Consider the following 27,823-nt stretch of genomic DNA (forward strand, 5'->3'; position numbering starts at 1 on the left):
TTGTGTGGTCAGCGAAGAGCCCTTCAAGCTTGGTGTCCAGGGATTGGGGTTGTTCCTGAGAACCCTGACCCTGTGAGCCAGGAGGGATGGAGGGTAGCATCCACCTGAGCGGTTTGATCAGTCGGCATGATGATGAAGCCACGAGAACATCAACGTCGGAGGGGCTGGAGGAGGGGGAGGTGGAGGGGGAGACCCTGCTGATCGTGGAGTCGGAGGACCAGGCATCCGTGGACTTGTCTCATGACCAGAGTGGGGACTCCCTCAACAGTGATGAAGGGGACGTGTCGTGGATGGAGGAGCAGCTGTCCTACTTCTGCGACAAGTGCCAGAAGTGGATCCCGGCCAGTAAGGAGCTTCTCCTTTCCTTTGCTCTGTCAGTTCCTATGGGAAGATGTGTTTTCCTAACCTGTGAAAGAAACAGGAATGTGAAGTAGATCTAAATAAAAAGATAACTCTTACATTTATTACTAGTTTAGTTGCTTAACTGAAGGTTTATATAAAACATAGACACATTTGTCCTAATAAATATGACTGCTAACCTCTATCATGTTGTTAAATTAACGTTCTTGATTGCCACCCAATAAAAATTAGAAATTCTGTGTGACTTAAAGAATCAGCTGCATTTTTTGATCAGGGTCACATCACTGTGGATTTGCAGACAAATTCTAGGCCCAGCATAGAGCTGAAGTTCAGACTTATAACTCGGGTAATATTTAACTTACATGGAAAACAGCTGCGATAGTTTGCTGATATAAGGAATTAGCAGATTAGAAATGTGTTGCGCCTGTTTCTAGTGTTTTTTACTTTCTACTTGCTGGCCTCCTTGATCTGCTGGCAGTAGAAACACACACACAAACCAGGAGGTCCTTTGCCAGGCATCAGGGCTGTTACCAAAGCAGGGCTTTTCCATTAGATGGAGACTGTAAAGACACATGTATTGGAGGAGTACTCTGTGTAATGGAACCTGTAACCGGGTCAGAGAAATTTAGATATGTGTGTGTGTTTATTTTTTGTTGTGAACTGGGTCATTTTCTGGTATGTGGAGATGTTTTTAAGATGGATTCAGCTATTCAGATTCCTAATACTATTTAATAAAGTGACACCATTTTCACAGAAAGCAAACCTAAAATTTACTACCTATAAGCTAGTTTTGGGGGCTTCCCAGGTGGCTCAGGAGTAAAGAATCCACCTGCCAGTGCAAGAGACACGGGTTCAATCCCTAGGTCAAGTAGATCCCCTGGAGTAGGAAATGGCAGCCCATTCTAGTTATCTTGCCTGGAAAATACCATGGACAGAGGAGCCTGATGGGCTACAGCCCGTGAAGTCACAAAGAGTCGGACACGACTGAGTACATACGAGCGCGTGTGAGCGCACACACACACACACACGCATGCTTGCACGCACTAGCTAGTTTTTGCTCTTGAGCTGTCTCTGCTTATAGACCCAGGGTTCTGGATGGCTGGGTGCCCTGGGTGGCTCTCCCCTGTCCTCACAGCCTACACTGTAAACTGCCCTTCCTGCTGGAGCAAATCCTCCAGCCTCTGCTTCATGTCCTCTCCCCACAGATAATCCCCGCAGAGCTCTGTAGCCAGGGTGAGCTTTTCATTCTCCACAAGCGGGTCTTTCTTCTCTCTGGGACTTTGCACATATAAATTTCCTTTGTGGAACATGTGTCTTTGCAACCTCTATCCTCCTCACACCCCCAGCACCTTTTTCCACCTGCCAATTCTAACCATCCTTCAGTCCCTAGTGCCCCTACTTTTTCCAGCTTTTCCCGTCTTCCTAGTGTAGGTTGGCATTTCTTTTAAGTGCCCTCACGTTGCCCTGCTGAGCCCATCACATTCCACTCCAGGGGTCTTCATGTCTCCCAGAGCTTCAGCACTCCCTGGGGAACTTCAGAAAATGCACTGCATCTAGAGGTTGATTAACTTTGTGTGGGACAAGCCCAGGCATATTAAAACAAACAGTTTCTTGGGCGGTTCTGATACACAGGATGGAGAGCCGCTGTGATGCTATGTTACCTGCTTGCACCCCTGTGCCCCTCGCAGCAGCTGTAAGCCTGTGAGGGCGCTCAGCACGTCTGCCCTGGGCATCCTGTTCCCAGTTTCTAGCCCAATGGCACAGTGGGAGCTCAGATATTTCTTGCAGGATATGTGAGGAGACCTCCTGTAGGAGTCAGGAGTGTTAACAGTTGGAACGGCCAGTGAGGACAACCCTACCCGTCTTCCCAGTGTCTGTTCTGAAAGTCAGGGAACCATGGATCTATCTTACTGGGCATGCACTTGATGTTAGAAGAATAAACTGCTGACTTGGGTTGACTGAAAGAAAAATGGAAGACAGCTTGGGAAACTTGGGAAGTGGTTGGTAAACTGATTAAACCTTTGGTTACCTCTGTTCTAGTGATGTGCCTTTTTGTTTTCCTCCTAGGTCAGCTGAGGGAACAGCTCAGTTACCTTAAGGGCGATAATTTTTTTAGGTTTACCTGTTCCGATTGCTCAGAAGATGGCAAGGAGCAGTATGAGAGGCTGAAGCTGACATGGCAGCAAGTGAGTAAAAGCTCTTCCCTCTAGAGTTTGTGAGGTTGGTCTCCCCCAGGTTTATTGGAGTTAGTGTCTAGAGAATGAGGACCTTACATATGAGCTTTTGAGTTGTTTTGAGGGTCACTTTATTTCACAGTGAAAATCATACTGAATATGTGGAGAAAAGAGTTCTTAGTAAAATTACTCACTGCCGACTTAGCACACTGGGTTTGAGATTCTTGAAACTCTCACCCACACCATTTATATATAATACCAAATTCTGATTTTAGTCAAAGAGGTTCACATTTTTCTGGCAGCTGTTTTTAGAGAAATAAAACCATTCTAAAAAAATGTGAAGATGGTGAATCACTACACTGTACACCTGAAAACAACACGATATTGTAAAGCAACTGTGCTTCAATTGAAAAAAAAGTTGGCCAACCTAACCCTGCCCAGCTATAGTCTAAATAGTATCTTTTAACTGATCTCCAGGTTGTGTTAATTTTGGGGGGGTTGTTTTTATATTAATATGTTTATAGCAAGACACCAATGGTATATGCAGCCTTTTAAGTTCTAAAAAGAATGAATTAAACATCACTTACTCATGGCTCAGCTGGTAAAGAATCTGCCTGCAATGCGGGAGATCTGGGTTTGATCCCTGGGTTGGTAAGATCCCCTGGAGGAGGGAAAGGCTACCTACTCCAGTATTCTGGCCTGGAGAATTCCATGGACGGTACCGTCTATGGGATTGCAAAGAGTCAGACAGGACTGAGTGACTTCCACTTTCACTCAGTTGTTACGTTTATTCTTTTAACAAATACTGAGTGCGTACAATGCACCAGACACTGTTCTAGGCCTGGAGAGCAGAGTCTAGTCAAGACTAGCTAATTCTCATCCAGCTCTTTTCTGCGGTGAATGAGACAGCCAAGAAGACCCCAGCCCCAGGCAGCTGACTTTCTGGACATTTATTTTAGATGATAAGCAGACAAATACATAGGTTAATTATCCCTAGCACTTTTTACTATGAGGGGAAATAAATGGGATAATGAGAAGGTGATTTTATGTTATACCGTCTAAGTCACTCACTTATACCCTCTAAGGCCACCCTCTAAGTGGCCTTAAAGATTGTAGTTGTGTTTGCAGCTTGGGGCTGTCATCTTAATTATCGTTGCTTTTATTAGGACATCTAATGAAATCTGTCAGTGGTGGTTTTAGGGAGACATTTTTTGACTTGCCCAACAATATGTGAATAGAAAATGAAGCTTGTACTGAGGATGTTTACAGTCTAATGAATATTCTAACTGGGATTTTTTTTTCAAAGCATACATGAACTACTTTGTCTTGGCAAGATCAGATTAATATTAGCATTATTCTGATGTGTGCACACATAGGCAGATTTGGAATTATGGAAGGATTCTCATCTTAGATTCTCTGTCCCCTTTTCAGTTTCATTGGCCCAAACTTAATCATTATTTTTATAAGGATGAAAACATGGTTTTGAATAGCATGTATAGCTTCTTGTCCATATATGACTATAAAACTTTCTTTAGAAGAGAAGAGAAATGTCTGAAAGGACAGTCACTGAAAAATGTTAAAAAGGATTATTTCTTCATGGTGGATTTAAAATGATTTTTACTTCCTTCTTTGTTCTTTTTTATACAGTGTGTTATTTATATTTCTGGAAAGTACTTTCCCATTTGGGGCTGTGAATGCATTACCTGAGAAATACACGGTTGGGCCCGATGTGGTGGAGCTGGGGGTGTCGTGCTTTCTGAGGATAAGCAGGGCAGCCAGGCATGTCAGGTCTCTGCCCCTTGTCCATGCCAGTTTCATCTCAGGAGGAATTGGCCATGGCTGAAAAAGGCTAAACCCAGAGTAGATGCTCCCTCACTTTGTCTTCAGCTCTGAAATTCTGATAGTCTCTTGTTTCTGCCTCTGAAGGGCTTAGAAAGTGTATGTGCAGGGGTGATGCTCAGAATATTTAGTAAAGGTCAGCATTATCCATCAGCAACGCCAGCTGGAGCAGGCCCTGGGGCCTCCTGATGCCTGTGGTTAACACGGTGTTTAGTGCTGCCTTTGAGTGATGGAGGGGGCGGGGATGGGGGTGCTTAGGACAGTCCTTACTCGTCACCAGCTCAGCCACACAGCAGCCTCATTGTGGTGACATGTGAGGAGCAAGTGCACATGATTACAAGGCTCAGTGATGCTCATCTGTGGAAGGCAAACAGGAAGTAGAATTCTGTACTGAAGACGCTCCAGGGTATTATCCTTCCCCTTCCCTGATGCCCACTCAGACAGCAAACGTTCCTCCTGTTGGTGTTTTTTTCTCCCAACCTGTGCACTCATGTTCTAGGTGGTCGTGCTGGCGATGTACAACTTGTCCCTGGAAGGCAGCGGGAGGCAGGGCTATTTCCGGTGGAAGGAAGATATCTGCGCCTTTATCGAGAAACACTGGACTTTTCTACTAGGAAATAGGTAATGTGACTTTTAAAAGTCTTATCCTTGAATGAAGATGTAAAGAACAAAATACATGCAACTTAAGACAGTTTATTTATTTATTTATTTGACTCAAGAAAAACATTTATTATTATTTTTTTACTTGTTCTGCAGATTCTTTTGGATTTTTTTTCCTCCCCCCGCCCCGTTGTAGTTGTCGATTTTTTTTTTCTTTTTTTAATTTTTCAGTGGGTTTTGTCATACATTGATATGAATCAACCATAGAGTTACACGTATTCCCATTCCCGGTCCCCCATCCCACCTCACTCTCCACCCGATTCCTCTGGGTCTTCCCAGCCCACCAGGCCCGAGCACTTGATTCATGCATCCCACCTGGGCTGGTGATCTGTTTCACCATAGATAATATACATGCTGTTCTTGATTTCACTTTAAGTTAACAATCTCAGCAGAGGTGGGTATAATTACCAGCATAGATATAAGTGTAGGTTTCCATACTTCTTACCCTACATCCGGGGGAAACTGCTGGTTTCTACTGAGCAGAAAGATGTTTGAACAGATTCTTAGACTGTTGAGAAACAGAGTTTGATTAAATGAGGCTGTTTAATAGCTGGGTAGGTGACTAATTTGAGGACAGAGGACTATTATGTCCTTTTAGAATCAGTGCTTTATAGGTCAGAAGAAGAGTAATAATGTCAGTTATTGACTGGACTCATTGAAGTTGCTCTTGGTTAATTACTAGTGTTTGTCTTTATTACCTCTAGAAGGTAGAAACCGTTGTGTCCTTTTTGGCATTCATAACACTTTGCCAGGTCTGGGAAGATTCACATGCATGTGGTTTATTCATTTGTTACTCTTTTTTTAAAAATTGTACTTATTTATTTATTATTTTTGGCTATGCTGGGTCTTTGTTGCTGCATAGACTTTCTCTAGTGAGAAGGTCCCCTTGCAGTGAGCAGGGGCTATTCTCTAGTTTCAATGCCTGGGCTTCTCATTGTGGTGGCTTCTCTTGCTGCGAAGCACAGGCCCTAGGGCACACAGGCTTCAGTAGTTGTGGTTCCTGGATTCTAGAGCATAGGCTCAGTAGTCCTGGCACATGAGCTTAGTTGCTTTGTTAGGGGGGACCTTCCTGGACCAGAGGTGGAACCCGTACCTCCTACATTGGCAGGTGGATTCCTCATTGAGCTATCAGGGAAGCTCCATATTGCTATTTTTAAAATGGATAAGTGATAAGGACCCACTGCTGTATAGCACAGGAAACTGCTCAATATTCTATAACAACCTAGTTGGGAATTTGAAAAAGAATAGATACATGTATATGCATAACTGAATCACTTTACTGTATACCTGAAATTTATACAACATTGTTAATCAACTGTACTCAGATATAAAATAAAAAGTTAAAAAAAAATAGATTCAGACACTTTGGAAATCTGACTTAATATGAAGTATATTGCATTCACTGCAAGATGGTACCTATGTGTTCTAAGCAATATGTTTCGGGTGCTCAGTTGCTCAGTCATGTCTGACTCTCTCTGACCCGATGGACTGTAGCCAGCCAGGCTCCTCTGTCCATGGAATTTTCCAGGGGAGAATACTGGAGTGGATTGCCATTTCTTATTCCACATTCGTTACTTTTTCATCATGATGCTTTTTCATCATGATGCTTTGAGTTTGCTCCTCCTTTGTGACCCACTCCTTGGGTCATCAGATATAGGGATGCTGGGCCACAGACATCCAGACCAGACATTGAAGCTGAAGTTACCTGTGCATCAAGCAAGATTTTCATTGCTATCAGGGATTTAGCAAGTTGGCCGTTGCACTGGCAGATTGTTTGAGACTGTGATTGTTAGCTGCCTTCTGAAGTCCTGGGTGAGATGCATGAAACCTGCAGAATTGGATCTATATGGACACGATAAAAGGTGGGCACGGGGAGTTTGTGCCTGTCCTCGCCTGTGTCCTCAGGTGCTGAGAAGTCATAGCTGTGCCATAGTTGCTGCAGAATCGGGGAAGGGTGACCGTCTGCAGGCTGCCGTGAGGAGAAATAGATTCGGTGCCTTTTTACAAAAGGAGCTATTTTTGTTCTGGACATATTTAGTGGCATAAGAAAAGAATTGACAGTTTAACTGGTTTTTTCTTAAGGAAAGGAAATCTGTTGTCTTAGTTTAATGATTTAGGTCTATTTATGGAACTTAATATACCCCATTTATAAGAGGCAAGAAAGGGGAAAAAACTGATAAAATTAGATCTTGGCAGGTTTTCATGGTCAGTGCTGTTCTACTTGGTGGATTATCCTCTGGAAGAAGCTGAACCATAAATTACAGTCCATTTGGTCAGTTTTAGCTCTGATTACAGTAGTGTCTAATGACCTCATACCCTTCAGCCCCATGACAGACACCCATACACACCTTCCGGGAGCAGCTTGGCACAGTGTGGGGTCTGGGTAGACACATAGGACCGTGTCCTCCAATCATATTTGTGCTCTGATCTCCCACTGCTGCTTCTGATCACAGAAGTGCTGACAAAGGGATAGGCAGCCTTTGTCATTGCACCTCCCCACACTGTTGCAGGCCCTGCCCCTCTGGCTGGATTGACTTTAAAGGAACTTAAGGGCTGGCACCTTCTTCCCCATCTTCACTTTCCTCTTTGTCCCTCTTTTGGAGCCAGACATTGAAGACTGCAGATGTTCGAAAGCAACCACCTCTACAGGGGCGATTAGTCTCCATGCATGCCTGGGGGAAGGCACAGGCTTAGACGTGAGCCAAGAGGACCTTGAGTTTTCAGTCCAGCTGATCCCTGGCACAGAGACAGCCTGCAGCCATCATGTCCAGTGAACCCTGGGGAAAGAGGAAAGACTGACATCCAAATGTCCCATGTTTGTTTTCAACAGACAAACCCCAAGGAATACAGAGAACCAGAAAGTATGACCCATTTGAAGGGAGAAAATAAACTAACCCGAAACTGTCCCTGAAGAAGGACCTAATGGTGGATTTACTAGTCAGACTTTAGAACAGCTTAGAGATGCCCAGAGAGCTAAAGGAAGAGGTGGGAAACATCAGGCAGCAAGGTATGAATGAAACAGAAATATCATCAAAGAGATAGAAAACCTAAGTAAATAAAAAAGAAGTTCTGGAGCTGAGAAGTACAATAACTGAAATGGGAAATTCACTAGAGGGATTTGTAGCCAAATAGGACAATGGGAAGAAAAGTGAACAGCGCTCCAGAGACCTGTGGAGTGGGTTCCCCTGGTCAGACCTCTGGGCTGTGGGGCCAGGGGTCTGGAAGATTCAAAACCAGGTGAGATGGTGGCAGAAGAGAGGTACTCTGGGGCCAGAGGCTGGGTGTCGTTCTCCCATCTCAGTGCTTAGGCTCTTTACAGTCTTTTTGTTTTCTGTGAGGTTCTGGTTTATATTTGTCTAGTATATCTCTGTTCTTAAGGATACCTTTTTCCTTTGCTTTTTCAGCAGTATTTTCCATCTGTTAGACTGGCCTTTGTATGAAAGGCGATTCTCCAGGATTTCTGGCCATGGGTTTATGTTTTCGAGGTGGAAATAGAACACTTTCCTTAAATAATAGACCAGTTTTTTACAGGAACCTGAAGAGTTGACATTTTGTGTGCTGTGCATGCTCAGTCATGTCCGATTCTATGTGACCCCACAGACTGTAGCCCACCAGGATTTCCCAGCAAGAATGCTGGGGTGGGTTGCCATTTCCTACTCCAGGGGGTCTTCCTGACCCAGGGATCCAGTCTGTGTCTGCTGCACTGGCAGGCAGATTCTTCTCCCATGCATGCATGCATGCTAAGTTGCCTCAGTCGTGTCTGACTCTCTGCGACCCCATGGACAGCAGCCCACCAGGTTTCTCTGTCCACGGGATGCTCCAGGCAAGAATACTGGAGTGGGTTGCCATTTCCCCCTGGTGGCTCAGAGGTTAAAGTGTCTGCCTGCAATGTGGGAGACCTGGGTTCAATCCCTGGGTCGGGAAGATCCCCTGGAGAAGGAAATAGCAACCCATTCCAATATTCTTGCCTGGAGAATCCCGTGGATGGAGTAGCCTGGTGGGCTACAGTCCATGGGGTTGCAAAGAGTTGGACACGACTGAGCAACTTCACTTTCACTTTTCGCTTTCTCCCCATACATAAAAGCAGCTCAACTTAAATAAAATAGGCCTGTTGTTGTTGTCTAGTCGTTAAGTTGTGTGAGGCTCCATGGACTGTAGCCTGCCAGGATTTCCCAGGCAAGAATGCTGGAGTGGGTTGCCATTCCCTGCTCTAGGGGATCTTCCCAACTGGAACTCTGTAATCATGTGGATTCTGATAAGAAGTGTTTTATGAGCTCTGTTTTATGGCATTAATCCCCTCATCAGCCTTGCAAGTTTTATTATCCTGATTTTAAAGATGAGGAACCTGAGACAGCTATTAATAGAAGGAGTGGTGAAGACGGGATTTGAAGCCATACAGCCCCCTGTGCCTCTCCCGTACCTGAGGAACTCTGTTCCTTCGAAGAGGCAGGCTCCATAGCCCATCCCAGACCTGGAGGCAGAGACTCTCTAGTAAGGAGAGAGCTGTAAAACCAGTAATTTTTAAATCCCTGGGCTGTCAGGAAGAAGACCTCCACCTGGTGGAGCACGGTCGCCGGCTGCCTCAGCGTGGGGAGCCCCATGTACTTCCGCTCAGGAGCTCAGGAGTTCGGAGAACCAGGATGGTGGAAGCTCGTCCACAACAGGCCTCCGACCCTGAAACCCGAGGGAGAGAAGCTGTCCGCCTCCGCTCTGAAAGTGAAAGGTACTGTCGTAAGCCCGGAAATGCCAGTGTAGACGACCCACTTTTACCAGGCACGGCACCGTGGCCTCCCTGGAGCTGCTCTGATCCCCAGTTTTCTTCTAACACAGGTTTTTATGCCGTAAATAGTGTACAAAAATATTTTGTAACTTCCTAATCAAGGAATCCCCTAAACAGGAGCCTGGTGTGGTATAGGCCGTGGAGTCGCAAAAGAGTCAGACATGACTTAGCAACTTTATAAATTTCCTTTGGTGTCTGAAAGGTTGTCTGTTTTCAGTCAGGTTTTTATGTTTTTAACCTTTTTAGTATGTAAAATGTTAAATATATGGATGTGAAGAGAGTTCATGTAGTGAATCCCTTTACACCTTTGTCTTCACTTTAGCTGTTAACCCTGGAAATCTACGTTTGTCTCATTTATCTGGGCCCCTGGGTGCTTCCTCCCAGCCCCCCACCCATCCACACCCTTGGATTATTTAGAAGGAACTTCCAGGTATCAGCAGTTCTTTCTTAAATATTTCATTATTAGCCATAAGGATTCTTTCCTGTAACCTCACCATAATGGCATTTTCTCACTTATAAAAAACTAATAGTAGCTCCTTACTATCACATATTGATCTGATTTTTTTAATCTAAAATTGTTTTAATAATGAACTTCTAACTTTTTAACAATATAACTGGGAATAAATCACATAGTATTGAAGCTATAAAGTCTGAAAGTCCCTCTCGCACCTCCCACAGCTTAACTTCAGCAGAGCCACTGTTGTCTCTTGTGAGTGCTTTTAGAAGTCTTCTTTGTATATTTAAGCATTTTCTTTAAACAAACAAACAAACTGGTTCATACTATATTACCTCTTCTCCATTTTTTCCACACTTACCAGTATATCTTGGCCATCTTTCCATAGCAGTACATGTAGTTCTGTCCTGTTTCTTTTATTTCATTGCATTTCACTGAGTAGCTGCATGATAACTAAACCATTACCTTGTTGATGCACATTTTGGTTATTTCTATCATTTTTGTTATTTAAACAATACTGTAATTATATACATTTGCCAATATTTTGTGATAAATTGCTAGAAATAGGTTGTTGTATCAAAGGGTATATATTTATTCAAAATTTTAGACATATTACCAAATTACCCTCCAAAAAGATATGATAAACTTTTGCTCTACCGAAAGACATGAAAATACCCGTTTCCCCCTGTGCTCTCTGAGCATTATCAAACTTTTAGTGTTAGTCACTCAGTCGTGTCCAACTCTTTGTGATCCCATGAACTGTATGTAGCCTGCCAGGCTCCTCTGTCCATGGAATTCTCCAGGCAAGAATACTGGAGTGAGTTGCCATTCCCTTCTCCAGGGGATCTTCCCGACGCAGGGATTGAACCCAGACCTCTTGCATTGCAGATTCTTTATCATCCCTGAGCCACCCCAGTTTCTAAACTTTTAACTTTTACCAGTTCCAGTAAGTGAAAGACCGTGTGGAAGTGTTTGTATTTGCATTATAATTCCTTTTTCCTGGTTAAGAGAAATTTTAATCTTAGTTCAGGGCACTCATTGAACATTTCTCTTTCTATGGTAGTAGTAGATTCACAATAAGTTATTAAAAGTAGCTAACGCTGAATTGGTATTTAAAAATTTAGATCTTTTGTTCTTCACCAGCAGCCTCCAAACCAACTTTAGATCCCATCATCACTGTTGAGGGACTTAGAAAGCGAGCGAGTCGGAATCCTGTGGAATCTGCCATGGAACTGAAAGAGAAAAGGTCTCGGACTCAGGAAGCCAAGGACATCAGGAGAGCCCAGAAGGAGGCGGCTGGCTTTGCTGACCGGAGCAGCTCTTCCACGCCTGTAAAGTTCATCAGCCGAGGCCGCAGGCCGGATGTGATTCTGGAGAAGGGAGAAGTCATCGACTTTTCGTCCCTGAGCTCCTCGGACCGCACCCCGCTCACGAGCCCATCACCCTCGCCATCCCTGGACTTCTCTGCCCCAGGGACCCCAGCCTCTCACTCAGCCACACCCAGCCTGCTTTCAGAAGCCGACCTCATTCCAGACGTGATGCCGCCACAGGCCTTGTTTCACGGTGAGCCATTGTGCTGGGGCCTCAGGGCCTGTGTGGCCCTGGGGGGAGTGGGTGCGCTCTCCTTGGGGGGCAGTGGGGCCACATTTCCTTACCTGCTTTCTGCTCCTCACAGATGACGATGAGATGGAAGGGGACGGTGTCATAGACCCTGGGATGGAGTATGTCCCGCCCCCTGCCGGCGCGGCTGCCTCAGGGACAGGGCTCGGGGGCAGAAAGAAGGTCAGGGCCCCTGAGCAGATCAAGCAGGAGGTGGAGAGTGAGGAAGAGAAGCCCGACAGGATGGACATCGACAGTGAAGACACAGACTCCAACACGTCTTTGCAGACAAGGGCGAGAGAGAAGAGGAAACCTGTGCTGGAGAAGGACCGGAAGCCCAAAGGGCCCAAGTTCACCCCCGTGAGCATCTATGAGGAGAAGCTGCTCCTCAGGCGATTGGAGGCCTGTCCTGGGGCCGTGGCCATGACCCCGGAGGCCCGGCGGCTAAAGCGGAAGTTGATCGTCCGGCAGGCAAAGAGGGACCGTGGGCTGCCGCTCTTTGACCTGGACCAGGTCGTGAACGCTGCACTCCTGTTAGTGGACGGAATTTACGGGGCCAAAGACGGAGGAGTTTCCAGGCTTCCAGCTGGACAGGCCACGTACAGGACGACCTGTCAGGACTTTAGAATCCTTGACCGGTACCAGGTGGGTGTTGTCTCGCTCTCCAACTCCTGGGACTGCGGCTCCCTGGTGCATTCAGGAGAGTGGAAGAACAGTGAGGGAAGAAGTGCAAAGATGGCTGGGCAGTGTTTAATTGTCCAACGTGAACATTCCTGAATACCTCTGAGTTTGGGTTTCTGTTTTCCTTCTGGGTATTCCAGACAGAACCTAGACATTATCTTCATGTCTCTTAAGTCTCTGAGGGCGGCTACTCGTGGTCTGGGTTGTAGCTTTGATTGGCAGGTTTGTTGAGGATGTACAATGTGCCAGTGTACCGGACACTGACCTGAGCAGGAGTGAAGGCGTGGTTTTGTCAGTGTAGTTAGGATACGCCCTGCAGGAAGAGCAGCAGGTCAGCATGGTGTCCACATGGAGGACGCTGGTGTGTTAGCGCTCCAGGGACAGGTGATTCCACCACAAGTGCCAGACTCCGCCTTCCCACGGCAGGAGCCAGCCAGCCTCTCTCCCTGTGTCTTGCTGGCATTGTTGCTGACCATTCCTTAACTAGTTTTGCTATTCTAATGGCTTTAAAATGAAGTCTTGTGTTTTTTTTGTTTGTTTTTTGGATGCATTTCTTTGATTACAGGTGAAGTTAGAACATTCTCCTATTTCCTGATTGGTTGTGCATTGTGTGTCTGGACTGTTTGGACTCTTTCCTGTCTTCTTCTGTGGTGGTCTGGCCTTTTACCTGTCTTCTCTGGACACTGGTGGGGTGTGGACTTCGCTGCTGGTATTCTGGTTACCCAGCACTGCGCTGCATGTGGGGCTGTTCTTCCCAGTGCTAGGCCTTTGCCTATGGCCCTTTCTATTTGAAATGCTCTTTGTTGAGTTCTGGAATTTCCTGGCATCTATTTCTGTTTGTTTGGAGCACTCCTGTTATCTGGCTATTGAACCCTCTTGACCAGAGGTTTGCAAGCCTTTTCTGTGAAGGGTCAGAGAGTAAGTAGCTGTAGCTTTGCTAGCCAGCTCTGCTGTGTAGTATGAGGGCAGCATACATGACATGTGATGAAAGGGCATCACTGTATGCCAGAACAGTATGGACAAAAACAGGCTGGATTCGCTCTCTGGGTTCTGTGGTTTCCAAAGACCTTCACTCCAGATGGATCCCTGTAATTCTTTTCCCTGTTTCTCCTTCCGGGAAGCCATAACCTGCCTGCCTGCATCTTAGGAACCTTGTCAGGAGAGCCAGGGGCTGACCATGCAGTTGTTAAACTTTCCCTGGGCCTCCCTGTTTTCTGGACAGAACTTCCACCCTTGGCTGCATCAGAATCTCTCATTGGAGCCTCCAGAGAGTCTGGTCTGCCCTGAAGGGAGAGGTTGTTTCTGTATGTGGATGGCAGAAGTGTCATTGGAGCTTTAATACCTCTTGACCCAAGAGACCCTCAGTCCATGGCCCCCTGCCCGCCCTCAGCTTCAGTTGGACCTGATGTCCCTGTTGCCTTGCTGACCTGAGGCACTGGGTCTGGCCTGTCCTCATGGGCACCTTTGGTTTGGGCTCTCCTGGTCTTAGTCAATTGCCACTTATTCATATGCTTTTGTTGCTGTCATCTGCTCACCTGTTCTTTGTTCCTTTTAATACCTATACTTAACTGTTGAAATTATGAAAGGCATCATACCCATACAAGAACGCATATGAGTATAGTTTAGAGGTTAATTAGGTCAATAACTATGAATCTAGCTCCTGGGTTAAGAAACAGGGCATTAAAACCACCTTAATTCTGCAGACTGCCTGCTCCCCAGAGGAAGTAACTCTCACTTTTAGTGTTAACCATTCCCTCTGCCTTTTAAAATTCTTTATCCATAAACAGTGTAGGAAGCATGGATGGAGCCATGTGAGGACATTGCTGCTGTTAGATGAAGGCTTCCGGCAGAAGATAGGCTTAATGGGTTTTGCGGGTCACTGATGCAGACTGAATTGTGTCCTCAAAAGTGTGTATTGTCCTGACTCCTGGTGCCTGTGCATGTGACCTCACGTGGAAATAGGGCCTTTGCAGATATAAGTAGTTAAGCTGAGGTTGCATGGGGCAAAGTGGGCCCTTAGCCCAGCGTGACTGGTGTCCTTCCAAGAACAGGAGAGACGCCCTGTGACGGCCCAGGCAGCAGTTCGAGCAGTGTGTCTGCAGAGCTGAGGGGCACAGGCCTTGCAGCCACATCAGAAGCTGAGAGAAGGGCCTGGCATAGGTTGTCCCTTGGAGTCTCAGAGAGCACAGCCCTGCTGAGGGGTCTTACTGCTCTGCACACAGCTTTAACCTGCACCTTAGTTCTCTGCCTGCCTTATTCCTGGTTCCAGACGAAACTTGTGCTACCACTTGCATTGTAAGAGGATTCTGCAGTACACGTTGGGCTGGTTCTCACTTCACCCAAAGCCAGCTCCAGATTCTGGCTTGAAATCTCTTAATTTGTATCTGTTTGCTCCCCAGTTACTGTGGTTTATTTTGATCTTTTTGTTCTTGTGTGTTTGTCTTTTATTTATTTATTTTTAAAGTCTACTTCTATAGTTGTGGTGGAGTTTTGGGAAGAAGTAAAATTAAATGTTTGTGTATCATCCCCCATCTTAACCTGGAATATTAGTATCACTTTAATACGGTTACATAGGGGAGCAGCCGTAAATGCGTTTGTTCAGTCCACTTGCCTTCTTGTCCTCTGATCAGTATATTCATAGCTGTAACTGTCCCTGTGATATTTTAGCTGTTACTCATGACTTTTGAAATGATGTGACTTTTTTTATAGTTCAGTATTTAGTGTTTTGCAATTTTTGTTAGCCTTTCCTCTTTAACCTGAGAGTTATTTAGTGCTAAATAACTCTTAGTTTTCAGATACGTGAGAATTTTTATACTATCTTTTAGTAAGTGATTTAATTTCTAATCAGATTATATTGTAGTCAGAGAAAATAGTCTATGTGATGTTGATTCTTTTCTATAGAGAAAATCGTATGTTCCGTTTTTATTCTTTTTATAGGTCCTAACTTAAGACATGTATTTCTTTTTCTGTATTTTTTTTTAGTATTACCATGTGATCCTCGCCCTGCAAACGAAAAGCTACCTCTGCCTGCTCTCATTTTTCTTTTTTCCATTGTGTTGCTTATTTAGTTGACAGTAAACCTCACTAAACTTTAACTTTTCATTCAGCCTCACTTCCCATCATTTCTTCCAGGTTAATTTCTTGCTGAAGCATTTTTTGTAACAGTTCTTAAAATGTGGTCCTTTTGAGGTTCAGAACATCCTCACTCGCATTTCAATGATAGTATAGCTAGATATAAAATTGTCATTTTTTTTTTTTCCTGTTGACATTTAGCATCACCATTTAGCATCATTGTCTCACTATCAGCTTGTTCCTGGAGCTGCATTGTCATTCTTAATGCTTGCTTCTTTATAGGTGGTCTTCTCTTATTCTCCTATGCCCTGGTAGCTTTCAGAGTTTTCTCTTTGTTTTTGATATTTATTTTTATTCACACACTTTTTAAAGTGCTTTTGCTCACATTTATCTTGCCTGGCACCTCTGCCCTTTTGTTACAGGTGACTGATAGGCTTCTTAGCATTTATCCTCCTCATTCTGTGAGCCCCTTGGATCTGTGGTTTTGGTTTGGTGTCTGATTAACTTGGGGAAATTCTCAGCTGTTACCATTTCAGGTATTTCTTGTGTCCTATGTGCTCCTCCTGCTATTCCCATTATGCATATATTACACTTTTAGTAGTTACGCCACAGATTTTAGATATTCTGTTCCTTTCTGGGGGTGGGGGGGGGGTTGGCCTTTTTTTTCCTCTCTGCTTTTCAGTTTTGGCAGTGGGTCTCAGCAGTGGGCTTAAAGTATTCAAAAAACCATGTTGAAAACAGATGTGCTGTCATCCAGACTCTGTTGTTCCATTTACAGAGCACAGGCTGTGTAGACGGAGCATAAATCAGATGGTGAGTGAGCACTGGCTTCAGCTTAACACCACCAGCTGCAGTAGCCCCTCCTCATAAGAGAGTCAGCCTAAGAGAGAGGAAAAAAAAAAAAGAGTCAGCCTGTCCTTTGAAGCTTTGAAGCCTGAAGCCAGGCACTGACTTCTCCTCTCTAGTTATTAAAGCCCTGGATGGCAGCTTCTTCCAGTGGATGGCTGTTCTATCTATACTGACAGTCTGTTGTTTAGTGCAGCCACCTTCTGTCACTATCTCACCTAAGTATTCTGTGTGACTTGCCACAGCTTCTGCATCAGCACTTGCACTTCTGTCCTGGAAACAGATGTCTTCTTGCCTTAAACCTCATGAACCTTAAACCTCCAGAAGCCTCAGACTTTTTTTCTGCAGCTTCCTCACCTCTCAGCCTTCATGGAATTGAAAGGAGTTAGGGCCTGACTGTGGATTAGACAGTGACTTAAGACAGAGGCTATCTCTGACACCAGGAGCAGGGAGATGACTGTACTCAACCAGCAGGGACGTTGCCTCCAAGTGAGTGCCATGGGGAGCGGGGGTGGGGGGGGGACTGCACCTTTTGTGGAGGTGATGCTCGAACCATGTCCTGATCCACAGGAGGAGCCCATCCAGGAAGGTTCAGGGCAGGAAGGCCCCGAGGCAGGATTTCATTTGGCACGTGGGGTGGGAATGTCTTAATGGTGGTGAACCGTGGACCTGGTTGATGGGGTTGTGGATCCTGCAGGGCGTGGGACAGGAGTCTGCATCGTATTCTGAATGCACAGCTGGAAGCCATGTAGGCGTTTCAGACCAGGAAGGTGACTTTTATTAGTTTTTAAAAGTAGGCTCTGGCCTTGTGTGGAGATGGATGGGGTGGCGTGAGTGTGGTAGGGAGGAGCCTGGTAGGGGGCAGGGGTAGTTCGTGGACCAGGCAGAAGCTAAGGATAGTTAAACTGGTGTGGAAGCTGGGGAGACAGACAGGGTGAGGACTGTGCATATCTGGGGGTCTCACAGACCTCACCTCCACATGCTGACTTGACGCTGTTCATAGGCTTGGTGGCTGGTGTTACCTGTTCTCATGTTGCACACCATCCCAAAACTTAGTAGCTTCAAACAATAACTAATTCTTCTGAGTCTGTGGGTTGACTGGGTTCAGTTGGGTATTTCTTCTGCTTCATGAGCTGAAGGAAGGGGTATCTTGTGGCTCCACTTAGCTGGAGCTTGGTCTGCTAGAGCCTGTTTACATGTGGCCACCAGCCCTTCAGTGTCCCACCTGGGCACTGCAGCAGCTGGACTCGAGGAGGAAGGAAGCAGAAGCCACCAGCTCCCTTACGGCCTGGACTCAGAGGTCCCAGAATGTTATTACTTTTGCCATGTTCTGACTGGTTAGGCTTACCTCAGGCCTGCCAGGTTCCAGAGGAGGGAACATTGACTTCGCCTTTTGATACAGGAGATGAGTATGCCTTCAGGCTCAGGAGGAAACATGGGCTATACTTGGAAACTGTGTACCCCAAGTTTGAATTTCACTTGAAAACTCAAAGTCCTGGCAGAATTTCAGAGTTGGTTGGCCTCTGAAAGTTTTGGTGTCCACTTTGGGAAAGTAATCAAAGCAAAATTATTAAGGAAGGAATTCATGCTCTTCTCCCAACAAAGTTATTTTCTAGGCCAAGAGCAAGCTGATTCTACAAAAACAACTCAGGTTTCTAAACTTCATCCAATCCCTGGCAGGCCGCTTTGTAAATGTACTTTTTAATCTTCTGTCTGAGCTCTTTGCTATGAAACCTAATTGTCCGTGTTCTGTTACGACGTGGCCGAGGGCCCTTAAGCAGCCCTATGTGGAGAGCAGGCATTTGCAGACCTGTGGGGAGCAGGGACCACATCCCCTGGACCCTCTGGTCAGTCCTCTCCACTCACACTGTGTTGTAGGGATAATAATCTATGTCAGTCCTACTTTTGTGAGATTTACTCAGTAGAGATATACTGTAATAAATCCATATACACATGCAGCAGTGATTTCTGCTGTGGTAACAGAGATCCTTCATGAGACAGGAGCCGTGTGTGTGTGTGTGTGTGTGTGTGTGACCCACTTGATGCTTGGGCTGACTGATACTTGATGAATGGATTCAAGGTGCCTTATAGACAACATGAAACTTGGAGAAACTATATGTAACTTAATATTTTTAATTATTTTGTCTTTAAACTATTAAACTGGAGTTAGGTTTTCATATCCAGTTTTATGCAAAGGTACCTATGAAGTTTTTATGAACCTTAAATTTTCCAATTAAGTCCTACAGAAAGACCTACTTTCTGACACATAAAAATGTCCTAAGTACTACTCATCTGTAGAAATGAAACCAGCCCTTTGAGTAATTTTATTTTGGTATAACTGGCCTGTCTTTCTCACAGACTGCCTTGCCATCCAGGAAAGGATTCCGGCACCAGAGCACAAAGTTTCTGTACCGTTTGGTGGGATCAGAAGATATGGCTGTGGACCAGAGCATCGTCAGCCCGTACACGTCTCGGATCCTGAAACCCTACATCAGGTACACAGAGGAGAACTGTGACACTGGGTGTGGCATGAGCAGTGATGCTTGTGGGTTCTGAGCCAGCCCCATCCCCCCCAGATCTGTGAAGTGGCATCGGCAAGGACCAGGCCTCTGCTCTGTGTCTAGTCTCCTCCTGAAACAATATACAGCTTGTTTCAACTGTACATTATTGCAGAAAAGTTGGTCCCTTTGAAAGAAATATACAAGGCAAGGATAAGTCAACTCTGTGAGATTTCATTCTGATTATCATACTCATTGTTTTATGTTAAATTTCAAATTGTACATAGTTGTCTGCAAAAGGAAACAGTGGGACAGTGGGACCTGTCCGTGGACTGATGATGAATTTCCCATGTAGGCAGCACCTGGACAGCGAGCTGGCCAGAGAGTTCCCACCCCTACCCGCACTGGGCTGTGCATGACTGATAGCCATCTCTGCCACCCGTCATGTGTCCTCCTGGCCCAGCCCCCTGTCGTCCCCCGGGCAGACCCATGTGTCAGCATACGAGCCTGCTCCTTGCCCCGGGGTCCCCAGCTGTCCAGGCGTGGTTGGGCCTTCCTCCCCAGGCTCTGTCCTGGGTCAGAGGGTGGAATTAGGAAGCCATTTCTGTTTCTGCAGTCCGTATTAAGGCTCACCAGCACTAGTGGACTTCCTGGCAGGTTCCAACAGGTCTGGTCTGATGAATGTTAGTAGAGATCATCTTAAGTGTCATACCAGAAGAATGCTGTAGCTCTTAAGTTGGCTGACGTAGAACGAAGTGCGAATTAATTTAAAAGTTTGAGCAGATCAAGGAGCATTGTGAATCAAACGACTGGGAGTAATGGGTATTTTCCTTGCCTTCCATGTTTCTTTTCTGGGTTCTGGAGGCGTGATTATGAAACAAAGCCACCCAAACTGCAACTGCTCTCCCAGATCCGCTCCCACCGACACAGGGGGGACCCGCACTGGACGCCGGAGCCAGATGCCCCTCTCGATTACTGCTATGTCCGGCCAAATCACATCCCAACCATAAACTCCATGTGTCAGGAGTTCTTCTGGCCTGGTATGTTCTCCCTATCCAAGCTCAGCAGATCCACCTTCCATATTGTTCACTTCAGCAGCTTTTAAAACTAGTGTGTGTCATGTGACCCCAAAACCTTTACTCATATGGTTTCACTCAGTTTGTCTCTGCTTATATAGACAGTTTAAAATATGAACATCTCTTTCTTTCCTAAGATCGGGAAGAAGCAAGCAGTTAAAGCTGTTTGTTCCTCTTCCCTGTTTGTCTCTGGTTTCAGAAGAAACGGTTCACCCTGTTTTCTTCTGCATGTATCAAGATCCCAGGTTATACCCATCAGCACCATGGGCTGGTGGCTTGGGTGTGTCTGGACACTTTTGATGTTTGCATAATAATTTGTGTGTGCTTTGTTTACTTAACTGGTTCTTAGTGTTAGTACAGCCAAAAGTTGTTTTTAAAAAGCCAAAAACCCCAATCACAGACTTTGAAAATAATAGACCCAACGTGATTTGTCATTTTATCAGCCTTACCATATTATATATAGTCTCTGAAGTCATTGATTAAAAGAACACTCCCTCATTGCTAAATATAAGTATGTTCTTTGTGGCTCTGCTTTGAAATGTAAAGGAAACAATACTTCTTCTAGGGGATAAAATTTTGTTAGGATGTCTGTGCATGTGGTGGGGGGTGGGATGGGGCTGAAAGGAACATTCTGGGAGTGTCTGCTTCTTCCTGCCCCTGTGCGAGGTGGCTTCCAAACAATAAGCATGGAATTATGTGATATTTAACTCCTTTATTGTAAAAAGTGGCATTTGTACCAAAGAGCTTGTCAGTGGTCTGCATATGAGGTAAAGACCACAATGATTTGGGTGGTCTCAGATCTTCCCTTCAGGTCTGGGTATCTCTCATCTCACCTGAGGCAGATTCCCAAGGCAGAGCGTTGGGGTAAGTGCCAGCTGGCGCACATGGCCCAGAGGCCAAGCGCAAAGCCAGGTGTGTCCAGTTCCAGCCTGTGTGCTTTCTCCTACCCACCCTGTCCTGCTTCCCTTCTTTTAACATATGTACACAGTCCACACAATGCTAATTTTGGTATTTATGTGTGGCATCTGCAGTGGTGTCTCTGTCTGCAGTCTGGGTCTTTTTAGCAGGCAGGTGCAGCTGAAGCACAGACTGAACAACCTGCCGCTCACTCATCCCAGAGTCTGGGCTGACTCTGATCGCCTCTCTCTGTAGGCGTCGACCTGTCCGAGTGCCTACAGTACCCTGACTTTAGCGTCGTCGTCCTCTATAAGAAAGTCATCATAGCCTTCGGCTTCATGGTCCCCGACGTGAAGTACAACGAAGCTTATATTTCGTTTCTGTTTGTCCATCCTGACTGGAGAAGAGCGGGGATCGCGACTTTCATGATTTATCATCTGATTCAGGTATGTTGTCTCTGCTTACTGTCTGCCCACCTGCCTTGAGCTGCCCTGAAAGGCTTGGAGTGGGGACAGGGCCAGAGCCAGGCAATACCAGGTGAAGGGGAGCCAGCTCTGTTGTCCACAAGGTTATTTACACCCAGACAGAAGCCTCACCCCCAAAGAGGTCACTCCTTAAACCCAAGTTTCAAAGAAATCAGTTTGTGGACATGTGTAATAAATAAAATGAGACAAGTACAGAGGTGAGAGCCTGCAACACTCAGACTATCTTTTTTTTTAATTAGTTTTTATTTGGCTACACCAGGTGTTACTTGCAGCACGTGGGATCTTTGATCTTCATTGCAGCAAACTTTTAGTTGCAGCACATGGGAATCAAATTCCTGGTCATTCCCTGACCAGGAATCGAACCCGGGCACCCTGCATTGGTTGCATGCAGTCTTAGCCACTGGACCACCCGGGAAGTCCCAGACCATCCATCTTTTAACTGCTTCTGGTCTTGGGAGTCACCACTGTGGTGACTCTGAGAAGTGGGGGTGAACCTGTAATTTTTAGTTCTTAGGTATTGTTAAACACTTTAACAAAATCATTTATCAGCGACTTCCCTGGTAGTCTAGTGATTAAGATTGCACTCCCAATGCAGGAGGTGCAGGTTCCATCCCTGGTGGGAGAACTAGATCCCGCATGCCACCTAGCCTGACCAAAACAAAAAAAAAAACTCATGCTATTAGTAGTAGGTACATTCTGTTATTGTTACTTGTTTTTAGTTTTACTGTCACTGTGTAAGCTGCTGTGAACAGTCTAAGTAATCCATCCTTTGAAGTATCTGTATCACCTTTGAGGAAGATACACCATATATACACACACACACACACACACACACACACACACACACACACACACACACACACACACACACACACACACACACACACACACACACACACACACACACACACACACACACACACACACACACACACTAACACCAGTATCTGTATCACCTTTGAGGAAGATACACACACACACACACACACACACACACACACACACACACACACACACACACACACACACACACACACACACACACACACACACACACACACACACACACACACTAACACCAGAAACACAGGCAAGGTTTTTTTTACCCCAGAATTCATCTGGTGACTTATTTAGAAGCCATTCAGTATGGAACATTGTGTGTGTCAAGATTCTTTTTAAATAGGAGATGGTGATTGAATGTTTTTTCCCTGTTTTTAATGAAACTTACTCAATAACTCCCACATGTTGGTGTCTGTCCACCTTTGATGAGTCTTCTTAGTATAGGAAGCCTTAAGGACCCTGAGGTTGTAAAACCTCCTTGATTCATGAAGTCCACGATCTTAGCGTCTCCTCACTAAAGAGCCAGTTCTGAGTTTATGAAGCTTCCGGTGCTGTCTTCTGTGTGGCTAATTGGAGTCTGAGAACCTGCCTAGCTGCAGTAGGACAGACACCCCTCTTCTTCCCCACAGGATAAGGCTGGTGCTGCATGAAGAAACCTCAGTTCTGAGAAGTCTGGGAGTGCTGAGGGGGTCTTTGGGATTCAAAATGTCCCTAGGGGGTACCCAGCTTGTATAATTAAACAGAAGTCTTGAGGTTTCATACCCGGTCACATAACTTGACTTCTTTCCTAGTAGGTCCAGGCAGGGAGCATTTATGACTGTCTTGCAGGATGACATCTAGTTTTTAAAAACAGAACGTCTGGTCTCATCCCTTGTTTCTTCAAGATTGTCATAGTGTCTGGTATTGTTACGCTGGATATACTTAAATGTAACTGAATTATAAAACAGTTGGCAATGGAATATCCCCGGTGGCTCTTTGCTCCAGAGAGAAAAAACTAGAGGTTTTACAACCCCAGGGTCCTTTAAGCTTCCTAAACTAAGAGGCCTCATCAAAGGTGGACAGACACCAACATGTGGGAATTACTGAGCAAGTTTTATTAAAAACTGGAAAAAAACATTCAATCAGCTTAGCGTCCACCTCCTCAGTCTGGAACATTTCAGCGAGGGTTTTGGCCACGGCCAACCGGGCCTGGGTCCCCGCATTGGTGCTGGCTGGTGGTTCCACGCCCCAGCCTCAGGCCAGACTCCTCCAACCTCCGTACCTGACTGCCTGCACGTCAGGGACTCTGTCCATCTATTCCTTTTCCCCGAGGCCCTCTCATTCTCACTGTGTGCTTCTCCATTCTTGCAGACGTGCATGGGCAAGGACGTGACCCTGCATGTCTCCGCCAGCAACCCTGCCATGCTGCTCTACCAGAAGTTCGGGTTCAAGACGGAAGAGTACGTCTTAGACTTTTATGACAAGTATTACCCCCTGGAGAGCACGGAGTGTAAGCACGCGTTCTTTCTGCGTCTACGTCGCTGACGTGAGCGTGGCTCCTCATAGCGCACACGCTTGAAGGAGAGGGCTGACGTGAGCGCGGCTCCTCACGGGGTGCATGTACTTGGAGGAGAGGGCTGACTGGGCTGACGTGAGTGCGGCTCCTCACGGCTCACGCGCTTGGAGGAGAGGGCTGACGTGAGCGCGGCTCTTCACGGCACAGGCGCTTGGAGGAAAGGGCCAACAGGAGGCCCAGTGGCAGGTGCTCACCCACTGCAGGTTCTGAGCTCCGCGGAGCTGAGGGGCTTGGGTGGCGGTGTAAGTGGTGAGCGCCTTTTCAGCACAGTCACTGGACAGGCTTTCGCCCGCACCTTGGACTCCCAAGGTCTGCCAAAACTGACAGGTGTGCAGACCTTCAGCCGACAGCCCATTGAGCCAGAAAGGCCTGAGCTGATGTTCCTGAGGAGAGAAGTTCTGTCCCATTTAAAGTGAGCAGGTTGATTGCAGTCCAAGGTCCCTGCTGTGTCCGCGAGGCCCTGTGCTGTCTGGTGACGACCTTACGCTGGCCCAGCCGGTCCCAACCCGGCTGTGCTGTCCCCAGAGCGGGGCACGCGCTGACTTTGGTCACAGTGTCGGTGGTCACAGTGTCGGTGTGTGACTTTGCCTCACCTTTCTCCTGTGAGCATGTCCGGCTGAGACCCTGGCCTGGGAGGTGGGAGTTGTTCCCCTGTCCTGTGAAGTGAGGTCAGTTTGGGGCTGGAGGAGCTGGGCAGCCTGCTGTTTGTGCCCCCGACAGAGGTGTGCGGTGGTGGGAGGGGTCAGCCGTGGACAGACACACCTCGCATCTGGCAGCCGAGGCTGTTGGCGGGCTTGTGGGGAGTGGAAGTGGACCATCAGTCGGGTGCTTTTGGATTTAGTAGAAATGCTTCCCACAGTATCAAATGTTCTCAAATAAAATATTTTCTTGTGACAACCTATGGCCAGTCTAACCAGTTTGCTTTCCAACTCTCTTAAGAGCTAGTTCTTATTTTGGGGGGTGGTGGGACACAAATCCCTTTGAGAATGCAAAGAAAGCTCTGCACGTGTAAAATTTTGCATCTGTGATCCTTGTACACCAGGACCTCTGTTCTCGAATCTGTGCTTAGAGGGAACTGGAATCCCTTCATTCAAGGGAAATGTGTGTGTCTTCCCCAAGTGGAAATCTGAGGCTGTCCTGTTGCTTGTTTCTGATAAGTGGGATGGGCTTGGGGCTCCCAGGGAACCAGTCCCTTTCCCCTCCCCCCACGAGACACAGGCTGGACACATGGGGTCACTCAGGTACCGGGTTTCCCAGAGCAACAATGATCAGCCTTCAAGACGGGGGTCTTCTGGAAGGAGGTTCAAGAGGGAGGGGACATATGTATACCTATGGCTGATTGATGTTGAGGTTTGACAGAAAACAACAAAATTCTGTAGAGCAATTACCCTTCAATTAAAAAAATAAAAAAGGGGTCTTCTGGGCTGTTTTCACCCTCTTCCTTTTCAGAGAGTCAGCACCAGCATTTCCCCAGCCTGGCCTTCCAGGGACCCCCCAGCAGACTGGGAGGGGCCAGCTGTCATCTGATGTACACTTGGCCTTAAGGTTTAGGTTTTTAACATTACAGGTGTGTCATATTCTACTCTCTGAGTGTATCTGTTTTAATGCTTAAGTGACCCCCTCAGTCAGTCTCTCCCATTAGGAATCTTGCATAAATGTATTATCTTTATCCATCAGAGGGCAGACAGAATGAAAACCACAATCACAGAAAACTCATCAAACTGATCACATGGACTGCAGCCTAGTCTAACTCAATGAAACTATGAACCATGCTGTGTAGAGTCACCCAAGACAGATAGATCATGGTGTAGAGTTCTGACAAAACGTAGTCCACTGGAAAAGGGAATGGCAAACCACTTCAGTATTCTTGCCTTGAGAACTCCATGAACAGCATGAAAAGGCACAAAGATAGGACACTGAAAGATGAACTCCCCAAGTTGGTAGGTGCCCAATATGCTACTGGAGTTCGGTGGAGAACTAACTCCAGAAAGAATGAAAAGACAGAGCCAAAGCAAAAATAACACCCAGTTGTGGATGTGACTGGTGATGGAAGTAAAGTCTGATGCTGTAAAGAGCAATATTGCATAGGAACCTGGAATGTTAGGTCCTTGAATCAAGGTAAATTAGTAGTGGTCAAGCAGAAGATGGCAAGAGTGAACATCAATATTTTAGGAATCAGTGAACTAAAATGGACTGGAATTGGTGAATTTAACTCAAATGGCCATCATATATACTACTGTGGGAGGAGAAGGACAGAACTGAGGATTAGATGGTTGGATGGCATCACTGACTCGATGGACATGAGTTTGAGGAAGCTCCGGGAGTTGGTGGTGGACAGGAAGCCTGGCATGGTGCAGCCCATGGGGTCGCAAAGAGTTGAACATGACTGAACTGGACGGGTTTTTCCAACCCAGAGCTCAAGGAAGAGCCGACAGCTGTACATACAAGCCCCGGGTGTGTGTGTCCCGCCACGGGTGGACCTGTTGTCTCATTCCTCTGCAATGAAATGTCAGGGATTCCAGACAGACTGATCTGCGCTCGGAGTGACACCTGCTAGTTCGTGTCATCTTGGGTTTTGAGTTGAGGATAAGTGGTGGCTGAAAAGCAAATATACTGCTTTTATCTTTGTGTATGTGTGTGTCTGTGTGCACATGCATGCTCAGTCGTGTCTGACTCTTTGCGGTCCCATGGACTGTAGCCCACCAGGTTCCTCTCTCCATGAAATTTTCTAGGCAAGACTACTGGAGTGGGTAGCCATTCCCTTCTCCAAGGATCTTTCCAGCCCAGGGATCGCTCATATGTTTACATTTCGCCAAAATGTCAAGCCTTGGTCAGGAACCGGCACATTCTCACTCAGCCCCCTTTCCTTCAGCTCAAGCAAATCATGCTTCCCATCCTCGGTTCAGTTAGAGCGGGGGAGATAAATTCTGCTCACGCCAGTTGGTCGTACAGTAGTGTCAAATCACATGCAAAGGACATGAATTATACAAGTGTAATCGATAGATTAGGTCAAAGATTGTATTACTTAACGTTGTTAAATTCAAACTGTTCTCTCATTTCTCTCATAATTTCTTCTTTGACTCCTGAATTATTTAGAAGCAAGTCTTTTAGTTTCCATATCTTGGGGGAATGTTTTCATCTGTCTTTCTGTTACTGATTTCTAGTTTAATTCTCATGATCAGAGAACATACTTTGTATCAGTGTTTAATTCCTTAAGCCAAAGGCTGTGCTGTGGTGATGTAATAGAACCTCTTTGTTCTTAGGAAATACATTCTGGAGTCTAGGGGTGAATGACCATGATGTATGTAACTAACCCTTACATGGATCAGCAAAAAAAAATGTGTGTGTGTGTGTGTGTTTGTGTGTGTAGAAATTGCAAGTAAGTGAAGGGTGGGCAGGAAACATGTATAAATCATAAAGCTAAAGGATAAAATGTTAACAGCACATGAATCTTGACAATGGATATGTAAGGGTTCTTTGTACCACTTTTAATTTTGGCAACTCTTCTGTAAACTTGAAATCTCCAAATAAAAAAAATGAAGAGAAAGGAAAAGCTAATAATCTCTCCCTACTCCTTCAGTTGTGTATCCTTCCCATACCCCTTCCACCCCTGCACAAACATATGCGAATGTTTATACACTTAGATGGACTTTTATCCTTTTATTAAAATGGGATTATTCTCAGTGCATTAAATACTGTGCAACTTGATTTTCTCTCTTAACAAGACATTGTAAAACTCCTTCTAGGTCAAAAGACACAGGTTTAATTTATTTTTAAACAGGTGTATATCAGTTTCTTCAACCATGCCCCTAATGTTAGACATTCTGGTGGTTTCCAGTTTTTTTGGTCACTACAAACAAGGCAGCAAAAACCATTCATGTGCGCATCACCCACAGTATTGGTACCAGGTCCATGACTCACTTCTGGAATTAGAATTTCAGTCAGATCAGCTCCTATGACACATAACTTCACAATCCACCGTGTTTGAGGCTGTCGGGCTGTGGGAG

General features: G+C 45.8%; 1 protein-coding gene across 3 annotated transcripts; it reads left to right on the forward strand.

Moving 5' to 3' along the window:
* The first annotated feature begins 86 nt into the window (after positions 1 to 86).
* On the forward strand, positions 87 to 27,377 carry KAT14 (lysine acetyltransferase 14). 3 transcript variants are annotated; one of them, XM_065921275.1, is made up of 10 exons: positions 87 to 345; positions 2,428 to 2,546; positions 4,873 to 4,994; positions 9,575 to 9,756; positions 11,411 to 11,830; positions 11,943 to 12,511; positions 18,824 to 18,960; positions 19,828 to 20,003; positions 21,192 to 21,382; positions 23,612 to 27,377. In XM_065921275.1, the coding sequence occupies exons 1-10, from the start codon at positions 87 to 89 to the stop codon at positions 23,783 to 23,785; spliced, it is 2,349 nt and encodes a 782-aa protein (XP_065777347.1). In that variant the 3' UTR covers positions 23,786 to 27,377. The 3 variants fall into 3 exon arrangements, with proteins under 3 accessions (XP_065777347.1, XP_065777348.1, XP_065777350.1); XM_065921276.1 differs by having other exon boundaries at positions 11,414 to 11,830; XM_065921278.1 differs by having other exon boundaries at positions 271 to 345; positions 2,477 to 2,546.
* Positions 27,378 to 27,823: the final 446 nt, after the last annotated feature.

This window comes from Muntiacus reevesi, chromosome 2 (genome assembly GCF_963930625.1).
Source record: "Muntiacus reevesi chromosome 2, mMunRee1.1, whole genome shotgun sequence".
In the NCBI taxonomy this organism is placed as follows: Eukaryota; Metazoa; Chordata; class Mammalia; order Artiodactyla; family Cervidae; genus Muntiacus; species Muntiacus reevesi.